This window comes from Cherax quadricarinatus, chromosome 75 (genome assembly GCF_038502225.1).
Source record: "Cherax quadricarinatus isolate ZL_2023a chromosome 75, ASM3850222v1, whole genome shotgun sequence".
In the NCBI taxonomy this organism is placed as follows: domain Eukaryota; kingdom Metazoa; phylum Arthropoda; class Malacostraca; order Decapoda; family Parastacidae; genus Cherax; species Cherax quadricarinatus.
Window position 1 is genome coordinate 6,519,038 of NC_091366.1, and position 26,793 is coordinate 6,545,830.

The 26,793-nt window shown below is 47.4% G+C and overlaps 1 protein-coding gene across 2 annotated transcripts in view; it reads left to right on the forward strand.

The window, feature by feature from the left end:
• The window catches only part of Shc (SHC-adaptor protein), a 281,183-nt gene that overhangs the window by 117,030 nt on the left and 137,360 nt on the right, over nt 1-26,793 (forward strand). For both annotated transcript variants that reach the window (XM_070100988.1, XM_070100987.1), the window contains exon 2: nt 14,043-15,223. In XM_070100988.1, the coding sequence (XP_069957089.1) occupies nt 14,043-15,223 (1,181 nt within the window). The remainder of the gene's footprint in view (nt 1-14,042; nt 15,224-26,793) is intronic.

The following is a 26,793-nucleotide window of genomic DNA, read 5'->3' on the forward strand; positions in this document are numbered from 1 at the left end:
TTGGTACTGTCAGCCTCCAGGTTACTGGCTTGGTACTGTCAGCCTCCAGGTTACTGGCTCGGTACTGTCAGCCTCCAGGTTACTGGCTCGGTACTGTCAGCCTCCAGGTTACTGGCTCGGTACTGTCAGCCTCCAGGTTACTGGCTTGGTACTGTCAGCCTCCAGGTTATTGGCTTGGTACTGTCAGCCTCCAGGTTACTGGCTTGGTACTGTCAGCCTCCAGGTTACTGGCTCGGTACTGTCAGCCTCCAGGTTACTGGCTCGGTACTGTCAGCCTCCAGGTTACTGGCTTGGTACTGTCAGCCTCCAGGTTACTGGCTTGGTACTGTCAGCCTCCAGGTTACTGGCTTGGTACTGTCAGCCTCCAGGTTACTTGCTCGGTACTGTCAGCCTCCAGGTTACTTGCTCGGTACTGTCAGCCTCCAGGTTACTGGTTCGGTACTGTCAGCCTCCAGGTTACTGGCTTGGTACTGTCAGCCTCCAGGTTATTGGCTTAGTACTGTCAGCCTCCAGGTTACTGGCTTGGTACTGTCAGCCTCCAGGTTACTGGCTTGGTACTGTCATCCTCTAGGTTACTGGCTTGGTACTGTCAGCCTCCAGGATACTGGCTTGGTACTGTCATCCTCTAGGTTACTGGCTTGGTACTGTCAGCCTCCAGGTTACTGGCTTGGTACTGTCATCCTCTAGGTTACTGGCTTGGTACTGTCAGCCTCCAGGTTACTGGCTTGGTACTGTCATCCTCTAGGTTACTGGCTTGGTACTGTCATCCTCTAGGTTACTGGCTTGGTACTGTTAGCCTCCAGGTTACTGGCTTGGTACTGTCATCCTCTAGGTTACTGGCTTGGTACTGTCAGCCTCCAGGTTACTGGCTTGGTACTGTCAGCCTCCAGGTTACTGGCTTGGTACTGTCATCCTCTAGGTTACGGGCTTGGTACTGTCAGCCTCCAGGTTACTGGCTTGGTACTGTCATCCTCCAGGTTATTGGCTTGGTACTGTCAGCCTCCAGGTTACTGGCTTGGTACTGTCAGCCTCCAGGTTACTGGTTTGGTACTGTCAGCCTCCAGGTTACTGGCTTGGTACTGTCAGCCTCCAGGTTACTGGCTTGGTACTGTCAGCCTCCAGGTTACTGGCTTGGTATTGTCAGCCTCCAGGTTACTGGCTTGGTACTGTCAGCCTCCAGGTTACTAGCTTGGTACTGTCAGCCTCCAGGTTACTGGCTTGGTACTGTCAGCCTCCAGGTTACTGGCTTGGTATTGTCAGCCTCCAGGTTACTGGCTTGGTACTGTCAGCCTCCAGGTTACTGGCTTGGTACTGTCAGCCTCCAGGTTACTGGCTTGGTATTGTCAGCCTCCAGGTTTCTGGCTTGGTACTGTCAGCCTCCAGGTTACTGGCTTGGTATTGTCAGCCTCCAGGTTACTGGCTTGGTACTGTCAGCCTCCAGGTTACTGGCTTGGTACTGTCAGCCTCCAGGTTACTGGCTTGGTACTGTCAGCCTCCAGGTTACTGGCTTGGTACTGTCAGCCTCCAGGTTACTGGCTTGGTACTGTCATCCTCTAGGTTACTGGCTTGGTACTGTCATCCTCTAGTTTACGGGCTTAGTACTGTCAGCCTCCAGGTTACTGGCTTGGTACTGTCATCCTCTAGGTTACTGGCTTGGTACTGTCAGCCTCCAGGTTACTGGCTTGGTACTGTCATCCTCTAGGTTACGGGCTTGGTACTGTCAGCCTCCAGGTTACTGGCTTGGTACTGTCATCCTCCAGGTTACTGGCTTGGTACTGTCAGCCTCCAGATTACTGGCTTGGTACTGTCAGCCTCCAGGTTACTGGCTTGGTACTGTCAGCCTCCAGGTTACTGGCTTGGTACTGTCAGCCTCCAGGTTACTGGCTTGGTACTGTCAGCCTCCAGGTTACTGGCTTGGTACTGTCAGCCTCCAGGTTACTGGCTTGGTACTGTCATACTCCAGGTTACTGGCTTGGTACTGTCAGCCTCCAGGTTACTGGCTCGGTACTGTCAGCCTCCAGGTTACTGGCTCGGTACTGTCAGCCTCCAGGTTACTGGCTTGGTACTGTCAGCCTCCAGGTTACTGGCTTGGTGCTGTCAGCCTCCAGGTTACTGGCTTGGTACTGTCAGCCTCAAGGTTACTGGCTCGGTACTGTCAGCCTCCACGATACTAGCTCGGTACTGTCAGCCTCCAGGTTACTGGCTTGGTACTGTCAGCCTCCAGGTTACTGGCTTAGTACTGTCAGCCTCCAGGTTATTGGCTTGGTACTGTCAGCCTCCAGGTTACTGGCTCGGTACTGTCAGCCTCCAGGTTACTGGCTCGGTACTGTCAGCCTCTAGGTTACTGGCTTGGTATTGTCAGCCTCCAGGTTACTGGCTTGGTACTGTCAGCCTCCAGGTTACTGGCTTGGTACTGTCAGCCTCCAGGTTACTGGCTTGGTACTGTCATACTCCAGGTTACTGGCTTGGTACTGTCAGCCTCCAGGTTACTGGCTCGGTACTGTCAGCCTCCAGGTTACTGGCTCGGTACTGTCAGCCTCCAGGTTACTGGCTTGGTACTGTCAGCCTCCAGGTTACTGGCTCGGTACTGTCAGCCTCCAGGTTACTGGCTTGGTACTGTCAGCCTCTAGGTTACTGGCTTGGTACTGTCAGCCTCCAGGTTACTGGCTTGGTACTGTCAGCCTCCAGGTTACTGGCTTGGTATTGTCATTCTCCAGGTTACTGGCTTAGTACTGTCAGCCTTCAGGTTACTGGCTTGGTACTGTCAGCCTCCAGGTTTCTGGCTTGGTACTGTCAGCCTCCAGGTTACTGGCTCGGTACTGTCAGCTTCCAGGTTACTGGCTCGGTACTGTCAGCCTCCATGTTTGTCAGCATAGTTGCTGATCCCTGTATTCCCAGTATTATATAGCATAGCATATTAGTATCATCCCTGTGCTTTAGACACGAGATCCCTCGTAGGCCTTTGGCTTTGTGTGACGTCATGGGATACACATGGGCAGTGATCCCTCTGTCCCGTCCTCACTCGGCGGCAGACCTTCAAGGCGTAGACAGGCTAGGCACCGGGCTCCATCTCTCATCTCAGTCTGACAATACACCTACCATCCTACAAGTGTGTCTACCTTATCCTACGATATCTCCATTTAAGAACCCTTTGCGATATGTTACTGGCTTGGTACTGTCAGACTCCAGGTTACTGGCTCGGTGCTGTCATCCTCCAGGTTACTGGCTCGGTGCTGTCATCCTCCAGGTTACTGGCTCGGTACTGTCGTCCTTCAGGTTATTGGCTCGGTGCTGTCAGCCTCCAGGTTACTGGCTTGGTACTGTCAGCCTCCAGATTACTGGTTTGGTACTGTCATCCTCCAGGTTACTGGCTTGGTACTGTCAGCCTCCAGATTACTGGCTTGGTACTGTCAGCCTCCAGATTACTGGCTTGGTATTGTCATTCTCCTGGTTACTGGCTTAGTACTGTCAGCCTTCAGGCTACTGGCTTGGTACTGTCACCCTCCATGCTACTGGCTTGGTACTGTCATCCTCCAGATTACTGGCTTGGTACTGTCATCCTTCAGGATTTTGGCTTAGTACTGTCATCCTCTAGGTTACTGGCTTGGTACTGTCAGCCTCCAGGCTACTTGCTTGGTACTGTCAGGCCACTGGCTTGGTACTGTCAACCCCCAGGTTACTGGCTTGGTACTGTCAGCCTCCAGGTTACTAGCTTGGTACTGTCATCCTCCAGGCTACTGGCTTGGTACTGTCAGACTCCAGGCTATTGGCTTGATACTGTCAGCCTCCAGGCTACTGGCTTGGTATATTCAGCCTCCAGACAACTGGCTTGGTACTGTCAACCTCAAGGCTACTGGCTTGGTACTGTCAACCTCCAGGCTACTGGCTTGGTACTGTCAAACTCTAAGCTACTGGCTTAGTGCAAGACCATGTCATAGTGGTCCAGTAGTTGTGAGAGGCAGGAGCGACCATCCAAGACCATGTCATAGTGGTCCAGTAGTTGTGAGAGGCAGGAGCGACCATCCAAGACCATGTCATAGTGGTCCAGTAGTTGTGAGAGGCAGGAGCGACCATCCAAGACCATGTCATAGTGGTCCAGTAGTTGTGAGAGGCAGGAGTAACCATCCAAGACCATGTCATAGTGGTCCTGCAGTTGTGAGAGGCAGGAGCGACCATCCAAGACCATGTCATAGTGGTCCAGTAGTTGTGAGAGGCAGGAGCGACCATCCAAGAGTATGTCATAGTGGCCCAATAGTTGAGAGAGGCAGTAGCGACCATCCAAGACTATGTCATAGTGGTCCAGTAGTTGTGAGAGGCAGGAGCGACGATCCAAGACTATGTCATAGTGGACCAGTAGTTGTGAGAGGCATGAGCGACCATCCAAGACTATGTCATAGTGGTCCAGTAGTTGTGAGAGGCAGGAGCGATCATCCAACACTGTCGTAGTGGTCCAGTTGTTGTGAGAGGCAGGATTGACCATCCAAGACCATGTCATAGTGGTCCAGTAGTTGTGAGAGGCAGGATTGACCATCCAAGACCATGTCATAGTGGTCCAGTAGTTGTGAGAGGCAGGAGTGACCATCCAAGACCATGTCATAGTGGTCTAGTAGTTGTGAGAGGCAGGAGCGACCATCCAAGACCATGTCATAGTGGTCCAGTAGTTGTGAGAGGCAGGAGCGACCATCCAAGAGTATGTCATAGTGGCCCAATAGTTGTGAGAGGCAGTAGCGACCATCCAAGACTATGTCATAGTGGTCCAGTAGTTGTGAGAGGCAGGAGCGACCATCCAAGACTATGTCATAGTGGTCCAGTAGTTGTGAGAGGCAGGAGCGATCATCCAACACTGTCATAGTGGTCCAGTTGTTGTGAGAGGCAGGATTGACCATCCAAGACCATGTCATAGTGGTCCAGTAGTTGTGAGAGGCAGGAGCGACCATCCAAGACTATGTCATAGTGGTCCAGTAGTTGTGAGAGGCAGGAGTGACCATCCAAGACCATGCCATAGTGGTCTAGTAGTTGTGAGAGGCAGGAGTGACCATCCAAGACTTTGTCATAGTGGTCCAGTAGTTGTGAGAGGCAGGAGTGACCATCCAAGACCATGTCATAGTGGTCCAGTAGTTGTGAGAGGCAGGAGCGACCATCCAAGACCATGTCATAGTGGTCTAGTAGTTGTGAGAGGCAGGAGCGACCATCCAAGACCATGTCATAGTGGTCCAGTAGTTGTGAGAGGCAGGAGTGACCATCCAAGACCATGTCATAGTGGTCCAGTAGTTTTGAGAGGTAGGAGTGACCATCCAAGACCATGTCATAGTGGTCCAGTAGTTGTGAGAGGCAGTAGCGACCATCCAAGACCATGTCATAGTGGTCCAGTAGTTGTGAAAGGCAGGAGTAACCATCCAAGACCATGTCGTAGTGGTCCTGCAGTTGTGAGAGGCAGGAGCGACCATCCAAGACCATGTCATAGTGGTCCAGTAGTTGTGAGAGGCAGGAGCGACCATCCAAGAGTATGTCATAGTGGCCCAATAGTTGAGAGAGGCAGTAGCGACCATCCAAGACTATGTCATAGTGGTCCAGTAGTTGTGAGAGGCAGGAGCGACGATCCAAGACTATGTCATAGTGGACCAGTAGTTGTGAGAGGCATGAGCGACCATCCAAGACTATGTCATAGTGGTCCAGTAGTTGTGAGAGGCAGGAGCGATCATCCAACACTGTCGTAGTGGTCCAGTTGTTGTGAGAGGCAGGATTGACCATCCAAGACCATGTCATAGTGGTCCAGTAGTTGTGAGAGGCAGGAGTGACCATCCAAGACCATGTCATAGTGGTCTAGTAGTTGTGAGAGGCAGGAGCGACCATCCAAGACCATGCCATAGTGGTCCAGTTGTTGTGAGAGGCAGGATTGACCATCCAAGACCATGTCATAGTGGTCCAGTAGTTGTGAGAGGCAGGAGTGACCATCCAAGACCATGTCATAGTGGTCTAGTAGTTGTGAGAGGCAGGAGCGACCATCCAAGACCATGTCATAGTGGTCCAGTAGTTGTGAGAGGCAGGAGCGACCATCCAAGAGTATGTCATAGTGGCCCAATAGTTGTGAGAGGCAGTAGCGACCATCCAAGACTATGTCATAGTGGTCCAGTAGTTGTGAGAGGCAGGAGCGACCATCCAAGACTATGTCATAGTGGTCCAGTAGTTGTGAGAGGCAGGAGCGATCATCCAAGACTATGTCATAGTGGTCCAGTAGTTGTGAGAGGCAGGAGCGACCATCCAAGACTATGTCATAGTGGTCCAGTAGTTGTGAGAGGCAGGAGCGACCATCCAAGACTATGTCATAGTGGTCCAGTAGTTGTGAGAGGCAGGAGCGATCATCCAACACTGTCATAGTGGTCCAGTTGTTGTGAGAGGCAGGATTGACCATCCAAGACCATGTCATAGTGGTCCAGTAGTTGTGAGAGGCAGGAGCGACCATCCAAGACTATGTCATAGTGGTCCAGTAGTTGTGAGAGGCAGGAGTGACCATCCAAGACCATGCCATAGTGGTCTAGTAGTTGTGAGAGGCAGGAGTGACCATCCAAGACTTTGTCATAGTGGTCCAGTAGTTGTGAGAGGCAGGAGCGATCATCCAGCACTGTCATAATGGTCCAGTAGTTGTGAGAGGCAGGAGTGACCATCCAAGACCATGTCATAGTGGTCCAGTAGTTGTGAGAGGCAGGAGCGACCATCCAAGACCATGTCATAGTGGTCTAGTAGTTGTGAGAGGCAGGAGCGACCATCCAAGACTATATCATAGTGGTCCAGTAGTTGTGAGAGGCAGGAGCGACCATCCAAGACCATGTCATAGTGGTCCAGTAGTTGTGAGAGGCAGGAGCGATCATCCAACACAGTCATAGTGGTCCAGTAGTTGTGAGAGGCAGGAGCGACTATCCAAGACCATGCCATAGTGGTCCAGTAGTTGTGAGAGGCAGGAGCGACCATCCAAGACCATGCCATAGTGGTCCAGTAGTTGTGAGAGGCAGGAGCGACCATCCAAGACCATGCCATAGTGGTCCAGTAGTTGTGAGAGGCAGGAGCGACCATCCAAGACTGTGTCATAGTGGTCCAGTAGTTGTGAGAGGCAGGAGCGACCATCCAAGACCATGCCATAGTGGTCCAGTAGTTGTGAGAGGCAGGAGCGACCATCCAAGACTGTGTCATAGTGGTCCAGTAGTTGTGAGAGGCAGGAGCGACCATCCAAGACCATGCCATAGTGGTCCAGTAGTTGTGAGAGGCACGAGCGACCATCCAAGACCATGCCATAGTGGTCCAGTAGTTGTGAGAGGCAGGAGCGACCATCCAAGACTGTGTCATAGTGGTCCAGTAGTTGTGAGAGGCAGGAGCGACCATCCAAGACCATGCCATAGTGGTCCAGTAGTTGTGAGAGGCAGGAGCGACCATCCAAGACTGTGTCATAGTGGTCCAGTAGTTGTGAGAGGCAGGAGCGACCATCCAAGACCATGCCATAGTGGTCCAGTAGTTGTGAGAGGCAGGAGCGACCATCCAAGACTGTGTCATAGTGGTCCAGTAGTTGTGAGAGGCAGGAGCGACCATCCAAGACCATGCCATAGTGGTCCAGTAGTTGTGAGAGGCAGGAGCGACCATCCAAGACTGTGTCATAGTGGTCCAGTAGTTGTGAGAGGCAGGAGCGACCATCCAAGACCATGCCATAGTGGTCCAGTAGTTGTGAGAGGCAGGAGCGACCATCCAAGACTGTGTCATAGTGGTCCAGTAGTTGTGAGAGGCAGGAGCGACCTGCTGTAAACCCATGTTGCCCTGGGTGTTGCAGTTGTTGGGTATCCAAGTGGTTGGCGATCTTTGAAGCCTTTCAAAGATTTTTGTGATGTGGCATGCTAGTACTATCAGTCTATAATTCTTTGTTATTGCTTTGCTGCCACTTTTGTGGAGTGGGGCTGTCTGTTGTTTGTAGTGTGTGTGGATGATACCTGTGTCTATGCTCCCTCTCTATACAATATTTAAAGCACGTGAAGGGGATTTCTTGCTGTTCTTAGTTTGGAAAAGCAACAGATTGAAAAATGAGACACTTTGTGTAGCATTTGAAATTGTTTATTGATAAAATGTTTCGCCTGCCAGTGGCCTCTTCAGTCCAGCTCAGAGAATAACAGAGGAAAATGAGGAGTTTGAGGTAATGAGTCCCTCAGCCTGGAGTCGATGTGTTCATTCCGTCAGTCTTGAGAAATGTCACAATGGCTCCAGGCTGAGGGACTGATTACCTCTTCCTCTGTTATTGTCTATATTGGACTGAAGAAGCCACTGGCAGGCGAAACAGGGGGGTCACTTCCTCAGTCTGGAGAAGAGGAAATTGACAATAAAATTCTGGTTGTCTTCAAGGGAAGGAGTGGATAGGTTGCTTATTAAGGGAAGTGCTGATGAGCCAGGCTGTGGTGCATAGGCTGTGTAGTGCATGCTGCCAGCACTGACAGTCTGGCTGAATAGAGTATCCAGCACGATGCATAGGCTGTGGAGTGCATGCTGAAAGCACTGACAGTCTGGCTGAACAGTGGATCTAGCACTAACTCCACTCAGGGGGGCGATGCTCCCCTAGAACTTCAATAGCAAAGTTAAACCCCTCACCCGTACCCTCACCCGTACCCTCACCCGTACCCTCTCCCGTACCCTCACCCGTACCCTCTCCCGTACCCTCACCCGTACCCTCACCCGTACCCTCTCCCGTACCCTCACCCGTACCCTCACCCGTACCCTCACCCGTACCCTCTCCCGTACCCTCTCCCGTACCCTCTCCCGTACCCTCACCCGTACCCTTTCCCGTACCCTCACCCGTACCCTCACCCGTACCCTTTCCCGTACCCTCACCCGTACCCTCACCCGGACCCTCACCCGTACCCTCCCCCGGACCCTCACCCGGACCCTCACCCGTACCCTCTCCCGTACCCTCTCCCGTACCCTCACCCGTACCCTATCCCGTACCCTCACCCGTACCCTCTCCCGTACCCTCTCCCGTACCCTCACCAGTACCCTCTCCCGTACCCTCTCCCGTACCCTCTCCCGTACCCTCTCTCGTACCCTCTCCCGTACCCTCACCAGTACCCTCTCCCGTACCCTCTCCCGTACCCTCTCTCGTACCCTCACCCGTACCCTCACCCGTACCCTCAGCCGTACCCTCTCCCGTACCCTCTCCCGTACCCTCACCCGTACCCTCTCCCGTACCCTCTCCCGTACCCTATCCCCTACCCTCTCCCGTACCCTCATCCGTACCCTCTCCCGTACCCTCACCCGTACCCTCTCCCGTACCCTCTCCCGTACCCTCCCGTACCTTCACCCGTACCCTCTCCCGTACCCTCTCCCGTACCCTCACCCGTACCCTCTCCCGTACCCTCACCCGTACCCTCTCCCGTACCCTCACCCGTACCCTCACCCGTACCCTCACCCGTACCTTCTCCCGTACCCTCACCCGTACCCTCTCCCGTACCCTCTCCCGTACCCTCTCCCGTACCCTCACCCGTACCCTCACCCGTACCCTCTCCCGTACCCTCACCCGTACCCTCACCCGTACCTTCTCCCGTACCCTCACCCGTACCCTCTCCCGTACCCTCACCCGTACCCTCTCCCGTACCCTCACCCGTACCCTCACCCGTACCCTCACCCGTACCTTCTCCCGTACCCTCACCCGCACCCTCACCCGTACCCTCTCCCGTACCCTCACCCGTACCCTCTCCCGTACCCTCACCCGTACCCTCACCCGTACCCTCACCCGTACCTTCTCCCGTACCCTCACCCGCACCCTCACCCGTACCTTCACCCCTTCACATACACCCTCACCCCTCCTCACATACCCCTCGCCCCTCCCCGACACACTCCTGCACCCTCCCTCCCAGCACCCCTCCCCCCCGGCAACCACCCTCCCCGACACACCCTCCCTCCCAGCACCCCTCCCCCCCGGCAACCACCCTCCCCGACACACCCTCCTGCACCCACCCTCCCCAACACGCCCCCCTCCTCCCAACACAGACTCAGCCTTGACAACACTGCTGCTATATTTACACTCCACAATGAATGAACCAGACTTAAGAGAGTTGCAACACTGTTTTATCCTCTTGCCTTACACCTCCTCCCAACCCCTCCCCTCAACCCCTCCCCTCAACCCCTCCCCTCCCCACCCCAACTCTCCCCTCCCCTCCCCAACTCTCCCCTCCCCACCGCTCCCCTCCCCACCCCAACTCTCCCCTCCCCACCCCTCCCCTCCCCATCCCTCCTCTCCCCACACCCTCCCTAACACCAGTGTCAGGACACATATAACACCAATGTCAGGACACAAATAACACCAGTGTCAGGACACATATAACACCAGTGTCAGGACACATATAACACCAGTGTCAGGACACATAACACCAGTGTCAGGACACAATCAACACCAGTGTCAGGACACATATAACAGCAGTGTCAGGACACATAACAGCAGTGTCAGGACACATATAACACCAGTGTCAGGACACATATAACACCAGTGTCAGGACACATATAACACCAATGTCAGGACACATATAACACCAGTGTCAGGACACAATCAACACCAGTGTCAGGACACATATAACACCAATGTCAGGACACATATAACACCAATGTCAGTATACAATCAACACTAGTGTCAGGACACATATAACACCAGTGTCAGGACACATATAACAGTGTCAGGACACATATAACACCAGTGTCAGGACACAACACCAGTGTCAGGACACATATAACACCAGTATCAGGACACAACACCAGTGTCAGGACACACATAACACCAGTGTCAGGACATATATAACACCAGTGTCAGGACACATATAACAGTGTCAGGACATATAACACCAGTGTCAGGACACATAACACCAGTGTCAGGACACATATAACACCAGTGTCAGGACACATAACACCAGTGTCAGGACACAATCAACACCAGTGTCAGGACACATATAACACCAATGTCAGGATACAATCAACACTAGTGTCAGGACACATATAACACCAGTGTCAGGACACATATAACACCAGTGTCAGGACACAATCAACACCAGTGTCAGGACACATATAACACCAATGTCAGGATACAATCAACACTAGTGTCAGGACACATATGACACCAGTGTCAGGACACATATAACACCAGTGTCAGGACACATATAACACCAGTGTCAGGACACACATAACACCAGTGTCAAGACATATATAACACCAGTGTCAGGACACATATAACACCAGTGTCAGGACACATTTAACACCAGTGTCAGGACACATATAACAAAAGTGTCAGGACACATATAACACCAGTGTCAGGACACAATCAACACCAGTGTCAGGACACATATAACACCAGTGTCAGGACACATATAACACCAGTGTCAGGACACAATCAACACCAGTGTCAGGACACATATAACACCAATGTCAGGACACAACACCAGTGTCAGGACACATATAACAGCAGTGTCAGGACACAATCAACACCAGTGTCAGGACACATATAACAGCAGTGTCAGGACACAATCAACACCAGTGTCAGGACACATATAACAGCAGTGTCAGGACACAATCAACACCAGTGTCAGGACACATGTAACACCAGTGTCAGTACACAATCAACACCAGTGTCAGGACACATATAACACCAGTGTCAGGACACATACAACACCAATGTCAGGACACATATAACACCAGTGTCAGGACACATATAACACCAATGTCAGGACACAATCAACACCAGTGTCAGGACACATATAACACCAATGTCAGGACACAATCAACACCAGTGTCAGGACACATATAACACCAGTGTCAGGACACATATAACACCAATGTCAGGACACAATCAACACCAGTGTCAGGACACATATAACACCAGTGTCAGGACACATATAACACCAATGTCAGGACACATATAACACCAGTGTCAGGACACAATCAACACCAGTGTCAGGACACATATAACACCAACGTCAGGACACAATCAACACCAGTGTCAGGACACATATAACACCAATGTCAGGACACAATCAACACCAGTGTCAGGACACATATAACACCAGTGTCAGGACACAATCAACACCAGTGTCAGGACACATAACACCAATGTCAGGACACATATAACACCAGTGTCAGGACACAATCAACACCAGTGTCAGGACACATATAACACCAATGTCAGAACACATATAACACCAATGTCAGGACACATATAACACCAGTGTCAGGACAATCAACACCAGTGTCAGGACACATATAACAGCAGTGTCAGGACACAATCAACACCAGTGTCAGGACACATATAACAGCAGTGTCAGGACACATATAACAGCAGTGTCAGGACACATATAACAGCAGTGTCAGGACACATATAACAGCAGTGTCAGGACACATATAACAGCAGTGTCAGGACACATATAACAGCAGTGTCAGGACACATATAACACCAGTGTCAGGACACATATAACACCAGTGTCAGGACACATATAACAGCAGTGTCAGGACACATAACACCAGTGTCAGGACACATGTAACAGCAGTGTCAGGACACATAACAGCAGTGTCAGGACACATATAACAGCAGTGTCAGGACACATAACACCAGTGTCAGGACACATATAACAGCAGTGTCAGGACACATATAACAGCAGTGTCAGGACACATATAACAGCAGTGTCAGGACACATATAACACCAGTGTCAGGACACATATAACACCAGTGTCAGGACACATATAACAGCAGTGTCAGGACACATAACACCAGTGTCAGGACACATATAACAGCAGTGTCAGGACACAATCAACACCAGTGTCAGGACACATATAACAGCAGTGTCAGGACACATATAACAGCAGTGTCAGGACACATATAACAGCAGTGTCAGGACACATATAACACCAGTGTCAGGGTAGAACTTGCGGCTGTGTGTAAGGCCGCACACGTGTGCACAACTGAGACCATGTGCGTAGAAGTGAAACCATGTGCATATAATTCCTATGGGTTTAGCACTGATCATAATAGCAATACTAAGGTATTAATTATGTATGTTGAGGCGCTAAATCCGTAGGGGTCATGCATTTGATGAATAGGAAGCAGTCGACTTTGATCCTAGAGAGCATATGTCCTTGGATCAAGAGCTAGATTGTATTGGTGTTATAACTTGACACAGGAGTAAGACAATATTTTCGTTTTGGACCTGTCAATTTTTTTGACCTGTCAGTGTTTTTAGACCTGTCAATTTTTTTGACCTGTCAGTGTTTTTAGACCTGTCAATTTTTTTGACCTGTCAATGTTCTTGGACCTGTCAATTTGTTTTGGACCTGTCAGTTATTTGGACCTGTCATTTTTTTGGACCTGTCATTTTTTTTGGACCTGTCGATTTTTTGGGACCTGTCATTTTTTTAGACCTGTCAATTTTTTTGACCTGTCAGTGTTCTTGGACCTGTCGATTTTTTGGGACCTGTCATTTTTTTAGACCTGTCAATTTTTTTGACCTGTCAGTGTTCTTGGACCTGTCGATTTTTTGGGACCTGTCATTTTTTTAGACCTGTCAATTTTTTTGACCTGTCAGTGTTCTTGGACCTGTCGATTTTTTGGGACCTGTCATTTTTTTCGACATGTCATTTTTTTGGACCTGTCAATTTGTTTTGGACCTGTCAATTTTTTTGGACTTGTCATTTTTTTGGACCTGTCAATTTGTTTTGGACCTGTCATTTTTTTTGGACCTGTCATTTTTTTGTACCTGTCAATTTTTTGGACCTGTCAATTTTTTTGGACCTGTCAATTTTTTAGACCTGTCAATTTTTTGGACCTGTCAATTTTTTTGGACCTGTCATTTTTTTGGATGTCAAATTTTTTTTGGGGGGGGGCTGTCAAATTTTTTTTTACCTGTCATTTTTTTTACCTGTGATTTTTTTGGGGTATGTCAATTTCTTTTTGAGTCTGTCAATTTTTAGAGGGTTTTGTTCATTGTTATTACTATTGTTATTGAGTTATGTTATTGTTATTATAATTATTGTTATTGCAGGGAAGAGTGTTGTGTACGGCGGTGTGGAGGTTGTACGTGAGGTAGCAGTGAGTGGTCCACAGTGTCTGCACAACCCCACCACCACCACCCCTACCACTTCATCCAACCCCATTCCCGCCAGCGGTGCCATCACTGCCGGCGGCACTGCAGTGGGCGGCGGCGGCAGTGGCAGAACGTGGGTGGTGGGCAGCAGTGGCAGCAGCAGCAGTAGCAGCAGTAGTGGAGGTGGGAGTGGAGCTAAGAACTCCCCCCTCTCCCTCACCTCCCTCAAGGCCGCCTGGAGGAGTTTCACCAATTTAGGTGTGGGATCATCCCGCCTACCCCACCTGGAGAGGGTGGATGTGGGCGTGAGTGACGCCCACGACTACCGCTACACCCACTTCCCCAATAAACGCCACCATAAGGATACCTCCTTTGACGATACCCACATCCACCTAACTCCCGCCTCCCGCACCTACACCCACCCACACCGTAGCCCCGTCCCACCCCCGCCCCACGCCCACACCCCGCCCCCACGCCCACAGGTACCCGAGGCTACCCTCACACTAGCCAGATGTCTTAGGAAACACAGGGAGAAGCAGCAAGCTAGGGCGCTTACTAGGAAGTCTAAATCAGACAATGCACTTCAGAAGATCGGAGTGCACTTGAAGTCACACTCTGACCAGAACCTTCACAAAGTGTGGCTTGCAAGTGTAAATAGTTGTAGTGTAAGTTGCAGCAGCAACAACAGCAACTCTGTGTTTAGTACTGTACAACTCTCTGGAGGGAGCGGTGACAGCTGTAGTAGTGGCAGCAGCTGCACCACCAGGGCCGCCCACCACCGCTCCAAGTCCTTGGAACGTCACCAGGGTGCCCGGATATACCCAGCCCCGCCCTTAACTCATACACGCTCCCTTGAGAGAAATCACAAGTTCCGGGTGGACCTGAGGTCGCTGTGCCTTCCTAAGGACGAGCCGCCACAGCATTTGGCGCCCCCGCCGCCCACCCTCACGCCCACGCACGTGCCGTGGGCGCCGGATGCCGTGGAGGGCGTGAGTGTGCAGCAGCAGCAGGTGTGGCTGGGCGGCATGGAGGGTGGACACGCGGGCGGTGGGGGCGGGTCATTTATCAACAAACCCGCCCGTGGATGGCTACACCCCGACCACCAGCTAGCTGACGAGGGGATATGTTATGGTGTCAGGGTAAGTACTTACTCTCAATTCCTAACCATAATTTTTAAAGGGTTGGAGGGGTAAGCCAGTGGAAGGCCTCGGTCAGATGACCTAAAGCTTCAGCGTCAGTGACCAGTGTAAAAATGATAGTGCCTAGGTAGAAACACTAGTGTAACACTGTACTGTAACACTGTTTTGTTTCCTGACGAATCTTACTTAACCTAAGCTGTGTCAGGGTACCACACTGTGTCATTGCTAGTGTCAAGGTAAGTACCATACTGTGTAACTACTACAGTGTCATGGTAAGTACCATACTGTGTAACTACTACAGTGTCATGGTAAGTACTAAATTATGTCACTACCACAGTGTCAAGGTAATTATCAAACTGTCTCACTGCTGCAGCAGTATATAGGTTTTTTTACTCATAAAACGTGAACCATAGAACTGACAAAGAAGGTAGATGGTCCACTGAGCCATCTGTGGAGACAAAGAAGGTAGATGGTCCACTGAGCCATCTGTGGAGACAAAGAAGGTAGATGGTCCACTGAACCATCTGTGGAGACAAAGAACTTTATTTTTGGAAGCATAAAGAGGAGTGTACCAGAATGTAGTGATACCAACACTATTGTATGGGTGTGAAGCCTGGGTTTTCAATGTTGCAGCGAGGAGGAGGCTGGAGGCAGTTTGAGATATCGTGTCTGAATGCAGTATGTGGTGCGAATATTATGCAGAGAATTCTGAGTTTGGAGATTAGAAGGAGGTGTTAGGTTTCTGGAGGTATTATCCAGAGGGTTGATGAAGAGTTGTTAAGGTGGTTTGGTCATTTAGAGCTGATGGGACAAAATAGGATGACTTGGGGGACGTGTAAATCTGGGGTGGACGGAATGGGGTTGGGGTCATTCTAAAGTTGGAAGTAGGGAGTAAAAGAGGTTTTGAGTCCTAGGGGCTTGGACATCCAACAGGCTTGTGTGAGCGTGTTAGAGGTGAATGGAGGCAAGTGGTTTTCATGCCTTGATGTGCTGTTGGAGTGTAAGCACGGTAACATTTATGAAGAGACTCAGGGAAATCAGCTGGATTGAGTTCTGGAGGTGGGAAGTATAATGCCGGCACTCAAAGGTGTGGGAGGGATGTTGAGGTTTAGTTATCTAAACTGTGATGTTAGCTCACTTGTGGCAAGACAGTGATTGTATGAGTGACAGTGAAAGTTTTCTTATTCTCATAGCAGACATAAATACAAATAACCACATCAGTAACATCAGCAGCAACAACAACACCAACATCAACAGTAGCAGCAGCAACAACAACAACAGTAGCAGCAACACCCATCACAGTTTAGTATCATCATTTGCAGACGACACTAAAATAAGCATAAAAGTCACTACGGTAGAAGATACTGAAAAATTACAGGAAGATATAAACAGTGCTTTCCAGTGGGCACTGGAAACCAACATGATCTTCAGTGGTGATAAGTTCCAGCTGCTTAGGTATGGAAAGATTGTCTCAATCTTCAACTTGTCGGTTTTTCAAACCATTCATCACAACTGTCTGACACTGCAGCATCATGGGATCTTGTTACAAAGAATTCTTCAACACTTGTCCAACCTTTGGACGAAGACCTACTTCGACTGGTGGATGGTACCACTATGACCCCGCCTCCGCCTGCTTCACCTCACCTCACTACAGTATATAAGCCACGTCTACGGCCCTATGCTGTACATTCTACAAGATTGATGGACTGAACACATCGACTCCAGGCTGAGGGATTGATTACCTCAAACTCCTCCTCTCCTTACGCCTTTCTACTTTGTATTGGACTGATGAAGCCACTGTGTGGCGAAACGTTTCCTGAATAAAGATTCCCATATGTTGCATAAGTGTCTCAATCTTCAACTTCTCGGTTTTTCAAACCATTCATCACAAAGAATGAAGAACTCAAAAGGAACACTTTATATAAAACTCAAGAGGGTCACCAAATAGAAGGAGAGGAACACTGGGCGAAATGTGGTGACCTGTACTTTGCTCTTTCAAGACTTGTCTAGTGTGCTCTCTGTGTGAATCTGAACTAAGATGAAGATTGAGACACTTATGCAACATATGGAAATCTTTATTAAGGAAACGTTTCGCCACACAGTGGCTTCATCAGTCCAGTGCAAAGCAGAAACGGGTAAGGAGAGGATGAGTTTGAGGTAATCAGTTTCTGAGCCTGGAATCGATGTGTTCAGTCCATCAGTCTTGTAGAAGGTACAGCATATGGCCGGAGAAGTGACTTGTATACTGTAGTCAGGTGAGTGGAAGCAGGAGGAGGCGGGATCACAGTGGGACCATCCACTAGTGTAAGTAGGTCTTCGTCCAAAGGTTTGTCAAGTATTGAAGAGTTCCTTATATCAAGATTCCATGATGTTGCAGTGTCTGACAAGTTGTACATGAATGGTATTCAATACCGACAAGATGAAAAATTAGACACATGTGCAACATCTCGGTATCTTGACTGTAGAGGTTTCGCCATCCAGTGGTTTTATCAATACAAATTCAAGAACATAATGGAAGACAGAAGAACTATAAACAAAAGATGTGGTAATCAGTCCCTCAGCCTTGGAGCTGTTGTGAAGAGCACCGTAACATCATGGAATCTTGGTACAGAGGACATCTACATAACTTTCTTCACGGCTGCTACTACTACTATAACCACCACTACTAACCCGTGCCTCGGGTATGACCTACTTCTCTACGACTCACGAAATCGTAATGACACGATTGCAAACAAGCCATACCCCGGCCGGGATTGAACCCGCGGTCATAGAGTCTCAAAACTCCAGCCCGTCGCGTTAGCCACTAGACCAGCTAGCCACAATAAGATTCGTCCAACTAGGTATATTTCTACACCATAGGAAGGTTAGCACAGGCACCACTGTGACCACAAATGCAAGTTTTTGTGGTCACAGTGGCTAGCTGGTCTAGTGGCTAACGCGACGGGCTGGAATTTTGAGACTCTATGACCACGGGTTCAATCCCGGCCGGGGGTATGGTTTGTTTGCAATCGTGTCATTACGATTTCGTGAGTCATGTTGATGGCAGTGAAGGGACTTGAGCTAGAGTTCGTCACGGCCACGCTAGCTGGAGATTCGTCTGTAAAAACCTGCATTTGTGGTCACAGTGGTGCCTGTGCTAACCTTCCTATGGTGTAGTAGTGTAGTTGAACGAATCTTATTGTGGCTAGCTGGTCTAGTGGCTAACGCGACGGGCTGGAGTTTTGAGACTATGACCGCGGGTTCAATCCCGGCCGGGGTATGGTTTATGACCTACTTCCACTGGGAAATCCCGCCTACCAGTGACTATGCCCTCGTCTGCTACTCGTCCCCTTTCCATCTGTCGCCAATATGTAAGCGCCAGCCTTCTTCTTGTGCTCACCTGGGCCTCGGTAGATAGCATCCCCAAGATACCTAACGCCTCATCTATGCTAAAGATTACATTCTCAGACATCTCCATGGCTGCCCAAGCTCTCTCTGACGGTCTGGCTATCTCATATTACCACATTCACACAAGTCATAGAACCAGAACGTTTCATACACGTCTCCCACTGCTGGACCTGCTACTGCTGGACCTGCTACTGCTATAATCATACCACCAAGGACTGCCCCATCAAGAATAAGTTTTGTTCACATGTGCAACATCTGGATATCTTTATTGTAGACGTTTCGCCATCCAGTGGATGGCGAAACGTCTACAATAAAGATATCCAGATGTTGCACATGTGTCTTATCTTTAATATTGTCGGTATTTTATACCTTTCTTGCACAAGTTTTGTTCAAAATGTGGGAATGATGGATATGAATTCAGATCGTGCACCATCAGTATGGTTGCAACATGTCTTAACTGCAAGAGTAATCATACCCTTGCAGCTAAGTGCCCACTCAGGAAAGAAATCATATTGAAGAAAACTAAAGAAGATCTGAAGAAGAACACCTCCAATTCACTGACATACTTAGCAATAACCAAACTACAAGCCGACACCACCAAGATTCTACACACCACTCTAGAGGCACCTTCGCCCAGCAACTCCCTCTCTCCACTCCCCGATGGTGCTTTCCCCAAGGTGCTGTACTGCATGGTGTATGCACACCTTGCAAGCGCAGCAAACCCCGGCACTTTCAACACCAATATTAACGAACTATTCCGTCTGAACAACATGTCTGCCTTCAATTTTCCGGACTCCACACCTTCAGCCGACATCCTCAAGATCCTGCCCAACGTCGTGAACTTTACTGCACCTGCAGACCTGTCTCCTGCCCAAGCAACTGCTCCTGTAAGAACATAAGAACATAAGAAAGGAGGAACACTGCAGAAGGCCTGTTGGCCCATTCTAGGCAGGTCCTTTACAATTCATCCCACTAACAAAACATTTGCCCATCCCAATTTTCAATGCCACCCAAGAAACAAGCTCCGATGTGCAAGTCCCACTCAAATCCAACCCCTCCCACTCATGTACTTATCCAACCTAAATTTGAAACTACCCAAAGTCCTAGCCTCAATAACCCAACTAGGTAGACTGTTCCACTCATCAACTACCCTATTTCCAAACCAATACTTTCCTATGTCCTTTCTAAATCTAAACTTATCTAATTTAAATCCATTACTGTGGGTTCTCTCTTGGAGAGATATCCTCAAGACCTTGTTAATATCCCCTTTATTAATACCTATCTTCCACTTGTACACTTCGATCAGGTCTCCCCTCATTCTTCGTCTAACAAGTGAATGTAACTTAAGAGTCTTCAATCTTTCTTCATAAGGAAGATTTCTAATGCTATGTATTAATTTAGTCATCCTACGCTGAATGTTTTCTAACGAATTTATGTCCATTCTGTAATATGGAGACCAGAATTGAGCTGCATAATCTAGGTGAGGCCTTACTAATGATGTATAAAGCTGCAGTATGACCTCTGGACTTCTGTTGCTTACACTTCTTGATATAAATCCCAGTAATCTATTTGCCTTATTACGTACGCTTAGGCATTGCTGTCTTGGTTTAAGGTTGCTGCTTACCATAACCCCCAAGTCCTTTTCGCAATCTGTATGGCTACCTCAACTACCGTCTCCCACGCCTCCCAACCTGCTGTTACACCACCAATACCTCTTTCCACTGCTCCTGTCGACACTCAGTCACCTACTAACACCATTATAGACTCTCTAAATGAATCCACTCCAGAAAAAAAGACTCCAGTACATCCTTATGGAGGACATTGTTAGCCGGCTTGACAACATCATGAACGGTAATGGGATCAATCCAATTATTTGTCTCAGTGCTGGAGGCAATGATGTAGGCAAGCGTAGAAGTGAGGATTTAGTTAGAAAGTTCAGGACAGCTATAGACATGATTAGGAAGAAGGGGGGGCGCCCTGTTATATGTGGCATTTTGCCAAGAAGAGGTGTTGGTAATGAATGGTTGTCCAGAGCAATTGGTATTAATTGTTGGCTGGATAAATACTGTAAGGATAATGCAATACCATTCATTGACAACTGGGACAACTTCTATGGCCGAAATGACATGTATGCCAGGGATGGGGTTCACTTATCCAGGGCAGGTGTGGGTTTTCTTGCTAACTCAGTTGAGGGGGTTGTTAGGACTTTAAACTAGGATTAGTTAGAGGTATGGGTTTAGAAATGATTAATAATGAGTATGGATATATTGACTTATGCTCTGATATTAAGAATCTTAATAGTAACTGTCATGGAGTAACTCTGGGTAATGATAATTTCAGAAATTGTGTTAAAACAAAGATGAATAGGAAAAATGTGCAGAAGAAAAAACATATGATGGTATTTTATGCTAACAGTAGAAGTGCAAGAAATAAAATTAATGAACTACGTTTGGTAGCATGTGCTGGGAACTTTGATATCATTGCATTAACTGAAACGTGGTATGATTTAAAGAGTCGGGATATGACTGCTGAGTGTAATATTCAGGGATTTAAGTTATTCAATGTGGATAGATGTAATGGGAAGGGGGGAGGAGTTGCACTGTATGTTCGAGAAAATATTAATTGCTGCATAAAAACAGGTATAAAAATAGATGGAGCAGTAACAGAGTCTGTTTGGGTAGAGTTCGTGGAGGGTCAAGAAAAACTAATTCTAGGTGTAATATACCGACCTCCAGGCTTGGATCACGATAGAGGGAGACTTCTTTGGGACGAAATTGTTAGGGCTTCTGGACACAGTAACGTAGTCATAGTAGGGGACTTTAACTTTAGCCAAATTGACTGGAATTCTTTGACAGGTAATCTAGAGTCCAGTGACTTCATGGAAACAGTTCAGGACTGTTTTCTGAAACAGAGTGTAACTGAACCTACCAGGGGTAATAATTTGCTAGACCTAGTCTTGTCAAATAAGGAAACACTCGTGAATAATCTGGAGATCACTGAAGAGCTTGGCGCAAGTGATCACAAATCCATCACCTTTAGCATTAATTGGGAATGCAAGAATAATGATAATACAGTAAAAATCCCCGATTTTCGTTCTGCCGATTATAATGGACTTAGGGAACATCTGTCTAATCTTGATTGGGGTTATCTAGCCAATGATTTTATTAACGATAATCATACTTATGAATATGAAGGGATCTGCTTTTATGATTGTTTTCTTAATAATGTACACAGTGCCCAGAGTATATACATTCCCCAGAGAGAAATTAGGTCTAATAATAACGATCCCAAATGGGTTAACAGGAGGCTAAAGCATCTATTAGGGGAGAAAAGGGGAATTTATAGGCGCATCAGAAGAGGAGAGGTTAACCTTAGTGATCAATATGTTCAGCTTAAAAGAGAAGTAAAAAAGGCGATTAGAAAGGCTAAACGTGACTATGAAATTAGAGTTGCTAATGAATCAAAGACTAATCCAAAGGGGTTCTTTCAAGTGTATAGGACGAAGGTGAAGGAAAAAGTAGGACCTCTGAAATCTGGGAATGGACAGCTGACGGATAATGAACTGGAAATGTGTTCCTTATTTAATGACTATTTTTTGTCAGTTTTTACACAGGAAGATGTAAATGAGATTCCAGTAATTAACAATTATTTAGTTCCTGATGAATTTAAGTTAACTAATATTACTGTCACGAGGGACATGGTTATTAAACAGATAGACAAACTGAAACAAAATAAGTCCCCGGTACCCGATGAGTTGTTTTCAAGGGTGCTTAAGGAATGCAAGATGGAGCTTAGTCAGCCATTAACGAGTGTATTCAATGCGTCCATCCTTACCAGTGTTGTGCCAGAGATGTGGAAGATGGCTAATGTGGTTCCTATATTCAAATCAGGGGATAAGTCCACTCCTTCAAATTACCGTCCAATAAGCCTGACATCTATAGTGGGCAAGTTATTAGAATCAATTATAGCTGACATTATCAGAAGTCACCTTGAAGAGCATAACTTGATAAATGAATCTCAGCATGGATTCACGAGAGGTCGTTCCTGCCTGACAAACTTACTGACGTTCTTCAATAGAACATTTGAGGCAGTTGACAGTGATAAGGAATATGATATTGTTTATTTGGATTTTAGTAAAGCCTTCGACAGAGTACCTCACAAGAGACTCTTAAGAAAAGTGGCAGCTCATGGTATAGGAGGTAAAGTTCTAGCATGGATTGAGGCATGGCTTACCAATAGAAAGCAGAGAGTTACCATTAATGGAGTGAAATCTGAATGGGGATTAGTCACTAGTGGCGTTCCACAAGGATCAGTTTTAGGCCCTCTCTTGTTCATAATTTACATTAATGACCTTGATGAAGGGATTACTAGTGACATGAGTAAGTTTGCTGATGATACAAAGATAGGCCGTATAATTCACTCTGAGGAGGATACCAATGAACTCCAGGACGATTTGAACAAATTAATGTCTTGGTCTGAGAAATGGCAGATGAAGTTTAATGTGGATAAGTGTAAGGTACTTGCCCTTGGTAATGAAAATAACCCTCGAAGCTATAATCTAGGTGAAGTAGAGCTTGGTCATACAGAATGTGAAAAAGACTTGGGAGTCATGGTAAGCAGAAATCTAAAGCCAAGACAGCAGTGCCTCAGTGTGCGCAACAAGGCCAACAGATTACTTGGATTTATCTCAAGAAGTTGTGTACGAAATGGTATATAATACCGACAAGATGAGAGTAAGACACATTTGCAACATCTGGGTATCTTTATTGTAGACGTTTCGCCATCCAGTGGCTTTATCAATACAAATTCTAGGACATAACTTGAAGACAGTAGAACTATGTACAGAAGATGAGGTAATCAGTCCCTCAAACTAGGAGTAGGTGCGAACAGCACCATAGTCGGTAGAATTACCGACAATATGTAAAGTAAAAGGACACAAGTGCAACTAATGTGACATTTATTGTGGCAACGTTTCGCTCTCCAGGAGCTTTATCAAGCTTTATCAAGCTTGATAAAGCTCCTGGAGAGCGAAACGTTGCCACAATAAATGTCACATTAGTTGCACTTGTGTCCTTTTACTTTACAGCACCATAGTCGTGGAGAATCTCCACGACTATGGTGCTGTTCGCACCTACTCCTAGTTTGAGGGACTGATTACCTCATCTTCTGTACATAGTTCTACTGTCTTCAAGTTATGTCCTAGAATTTGTATTGATAAAGCCACTGGATGGCGAAACGTCTACAATAAAGATACCCAGATGTTGCAAATGTGTCTTACTCTCATCTCAAGAAGTATAAGTAACAGAAGTCCAAAAGTTATTTTACAGCTCTATACATCACTAGTGAGGCCTCATTTAGATTATGCTGCTCAGTTTTGGTCCCCTTACTACAGGATGGACATAGACTCATTAGAGAACATACAGAGAAGAATGACTAAAATGATTTACTGTGTAAGGAACCTCCCGTATGAAGATAGACTTAAAGCCTTAAATCTCCACTCTCTGGAGAGGCGTAGAATGAGGGGAGATATCATTGAAGTGTATAAGTGGATGACGGGCATAAACAAGGGAGACATTAATAAAGTACTGAGGGTGTCGAACCAGGTAAGAACCAGGAATAATGGATTTAAGTTGGATAAATTTAGATTTAGAAAGGACATAGGTAAGTACTGGTTTTCTAACAGAGTTGTAGATGCGTGGAACAGTCTTCCCAGTGGGGTGATAGAGGCTAGGACCTTGGGTAGCTTTAAGAAGAGACTGGACAAATATATGAGCGGGAGGGGCTGGGTTTGATTGGTGTTGGGGGGTGCGGGAGTTGTTTCTTGAGTAGCTTTAGGTAGATGTCGTTTTGATAAGGACCTGCCTCGTATGGGCCAGTAGGCCTTCTGCAGTGTTCCTACATTCTTATGTTCTTATGTTCTTATGTTCTTATGGGAAAACCTTACCTTCTACACTTCTCCATCGAATGCAGACACCATGACCTGCTCTGAGCTCTACAAAGGCCTCGGTGCTGGAACAGTCAAGTATGCCTGTGAATCACCTGTTCACACTCACCCAACCTCTTGAGTCCATCAAGCCTCTACGTTTCACCTTTGGTAACAAGACTGAACCATACCACCTCTCCAGAAGCAGCTTCAAAAAGTTGGAAAATGGGTCCACTGCAAACCTGCCTCCTCAATTACCCCTATAACTCCCACCTGTGTACTGCACTCTGATATTCCTACCTGCCTACCCTCTCCTGCGACCTAGACACTGCCAGCTTCTCAAGACTCAAGGCCTCAACTACCACGAGACCGATGCATACACAGCTGCTCTTCCTGTTTTCTCAAAGTTGGTCCCACGAGCGCCTAGCAGCTGGGTTAAGCCCTGACTCTTTTTTTTCCACTGTGGACACTCCACCGCTATTCTTCGCCTATCCTGTCTTCCCGGCTCACCCCGACATGGGATCTTACTTAAACTCTCTAGATCTTGATCTTGCCTGTGCTCTAGAATCTTCACGACTACGGTGCTCTTCACACCAACTCCAAGGCTGAGGGACTGATTACCTCATCTTTTTGTTTATAGTTCTTCTGTCTTCCATTATGTTCTTGAATTTGTATTGATTAAGCCACTGTAAAGATACCCAGATGTTGCACATGTGTCTAATTTTCATCTTGTCGGTATTGTATACCATTCACGTGCAACCTCGTACATACTTCGTGGTCATTTCTTCCTCAGTCTGATTACCTGGTCCTTGACTGTTGTTTTCCTCCTGATGTGGCTGTGCAACAGCTTCGGGTCAGATCTGGCTTTCACTGCTATGTTATTTTCGTATTGTCGTTGGGTCTCCCTTCTTACCTGTGTATATTCATTTCTGGCTCTATGACTGCTCTCCTTGTTCTCCTGGGTCCTTTGCCTTCTATACTTCTTCCATTCTCTAGCACACTTGGTTTTTACATAACATAAGAACATAAAGGAGGAACACTGTAGGAGGCCTGTTGGCCCATACTAGGCAGGTCCTTTACAATTCATCCCACTAATAAAACATTTGCCCAACCCAATTTTCAATGCCACCCAAGAAATAAGCTCTGATGTGAAAGTCCCACTCAAATCCAACCCCTCCCACTCATGTACTTATCCAACCTAAATTTGAAACTACCCAAAGTCCCAGCCTCAATAATCCAACTAGGTAGACTGTTCCACTCATCAACTACCCTATTTCCAAACCAATACTTTCCTATGTCCTTTCTAAATCTAAACTTATCTAATTTAAATCCATTACTGCGGGTTCTCTCTTGGAGAGACATCCTCAAGACCTTATTAATATCCCCTTTATTAATACCTATCTTCCACTTATACACTTCGATCAGGTCTCCCCTCATTCTTCGTCTAACAAGTGAATGTAACTTAAGAGTCTTCAATCTTTCTTTATAAGGAAGATTTCTAATGCTATGTATTAATTTAGTCATCCTACGCTGAATGTTTTCTAACGAATTTATGTCCATTCTGTAATATGGAGACCAGAACTGAGCTGCATAATCTAGGTGAGACCTTACTAATGATGTATAAAGCTGCAGTATGACCTCTGGACTTCTGTTGCTTACACTTCTTGATATAAATCCCAGTAATCTATTTGCCTTATTACGTACGCTTAGGCATTGCTGTCTTGGTTTAAGGTTGCTGCTCACCATAACCCCCAAGTCCTTTTCGCAATCTGTATGGCTAAGTTCTACATCATTTAACTTATAAGTACTAGGGTTATGGGCACTCCCAAGCTTCAGAACCTTGCATTTATCTACATTGAACTGCATCTGCCACTTTTCTGACCAAGAATAGAGTTTGTTTAAATCCTCCTGAAGTTCCATAACATCTACGTTTGAATCAATTATCCTACCTATCTTTGTGTCATCGGCGAATTTGCTCATATCACTAGTAATTCCCTCATCAAGATCATTGATATATATTATAAACAACAACGGGCCCAAGACTGATCCCTGTGGAACGCCACTTGTTACAGATCCCCACTCGGATTTAACCCCATTTATGGACACTCTCTGCTTCCTGTCAGTGAGCCATGACTCGATCCACGAGAGCACTTTTCCCCCAATGCCATGAGCTGCCACCTTCTTTAACAGTCTGTGGTGCGGAACTCTATCAAAAGCCTTACTAAAATCTAAGTAAATAATATCAAATTCTTTATCGTGG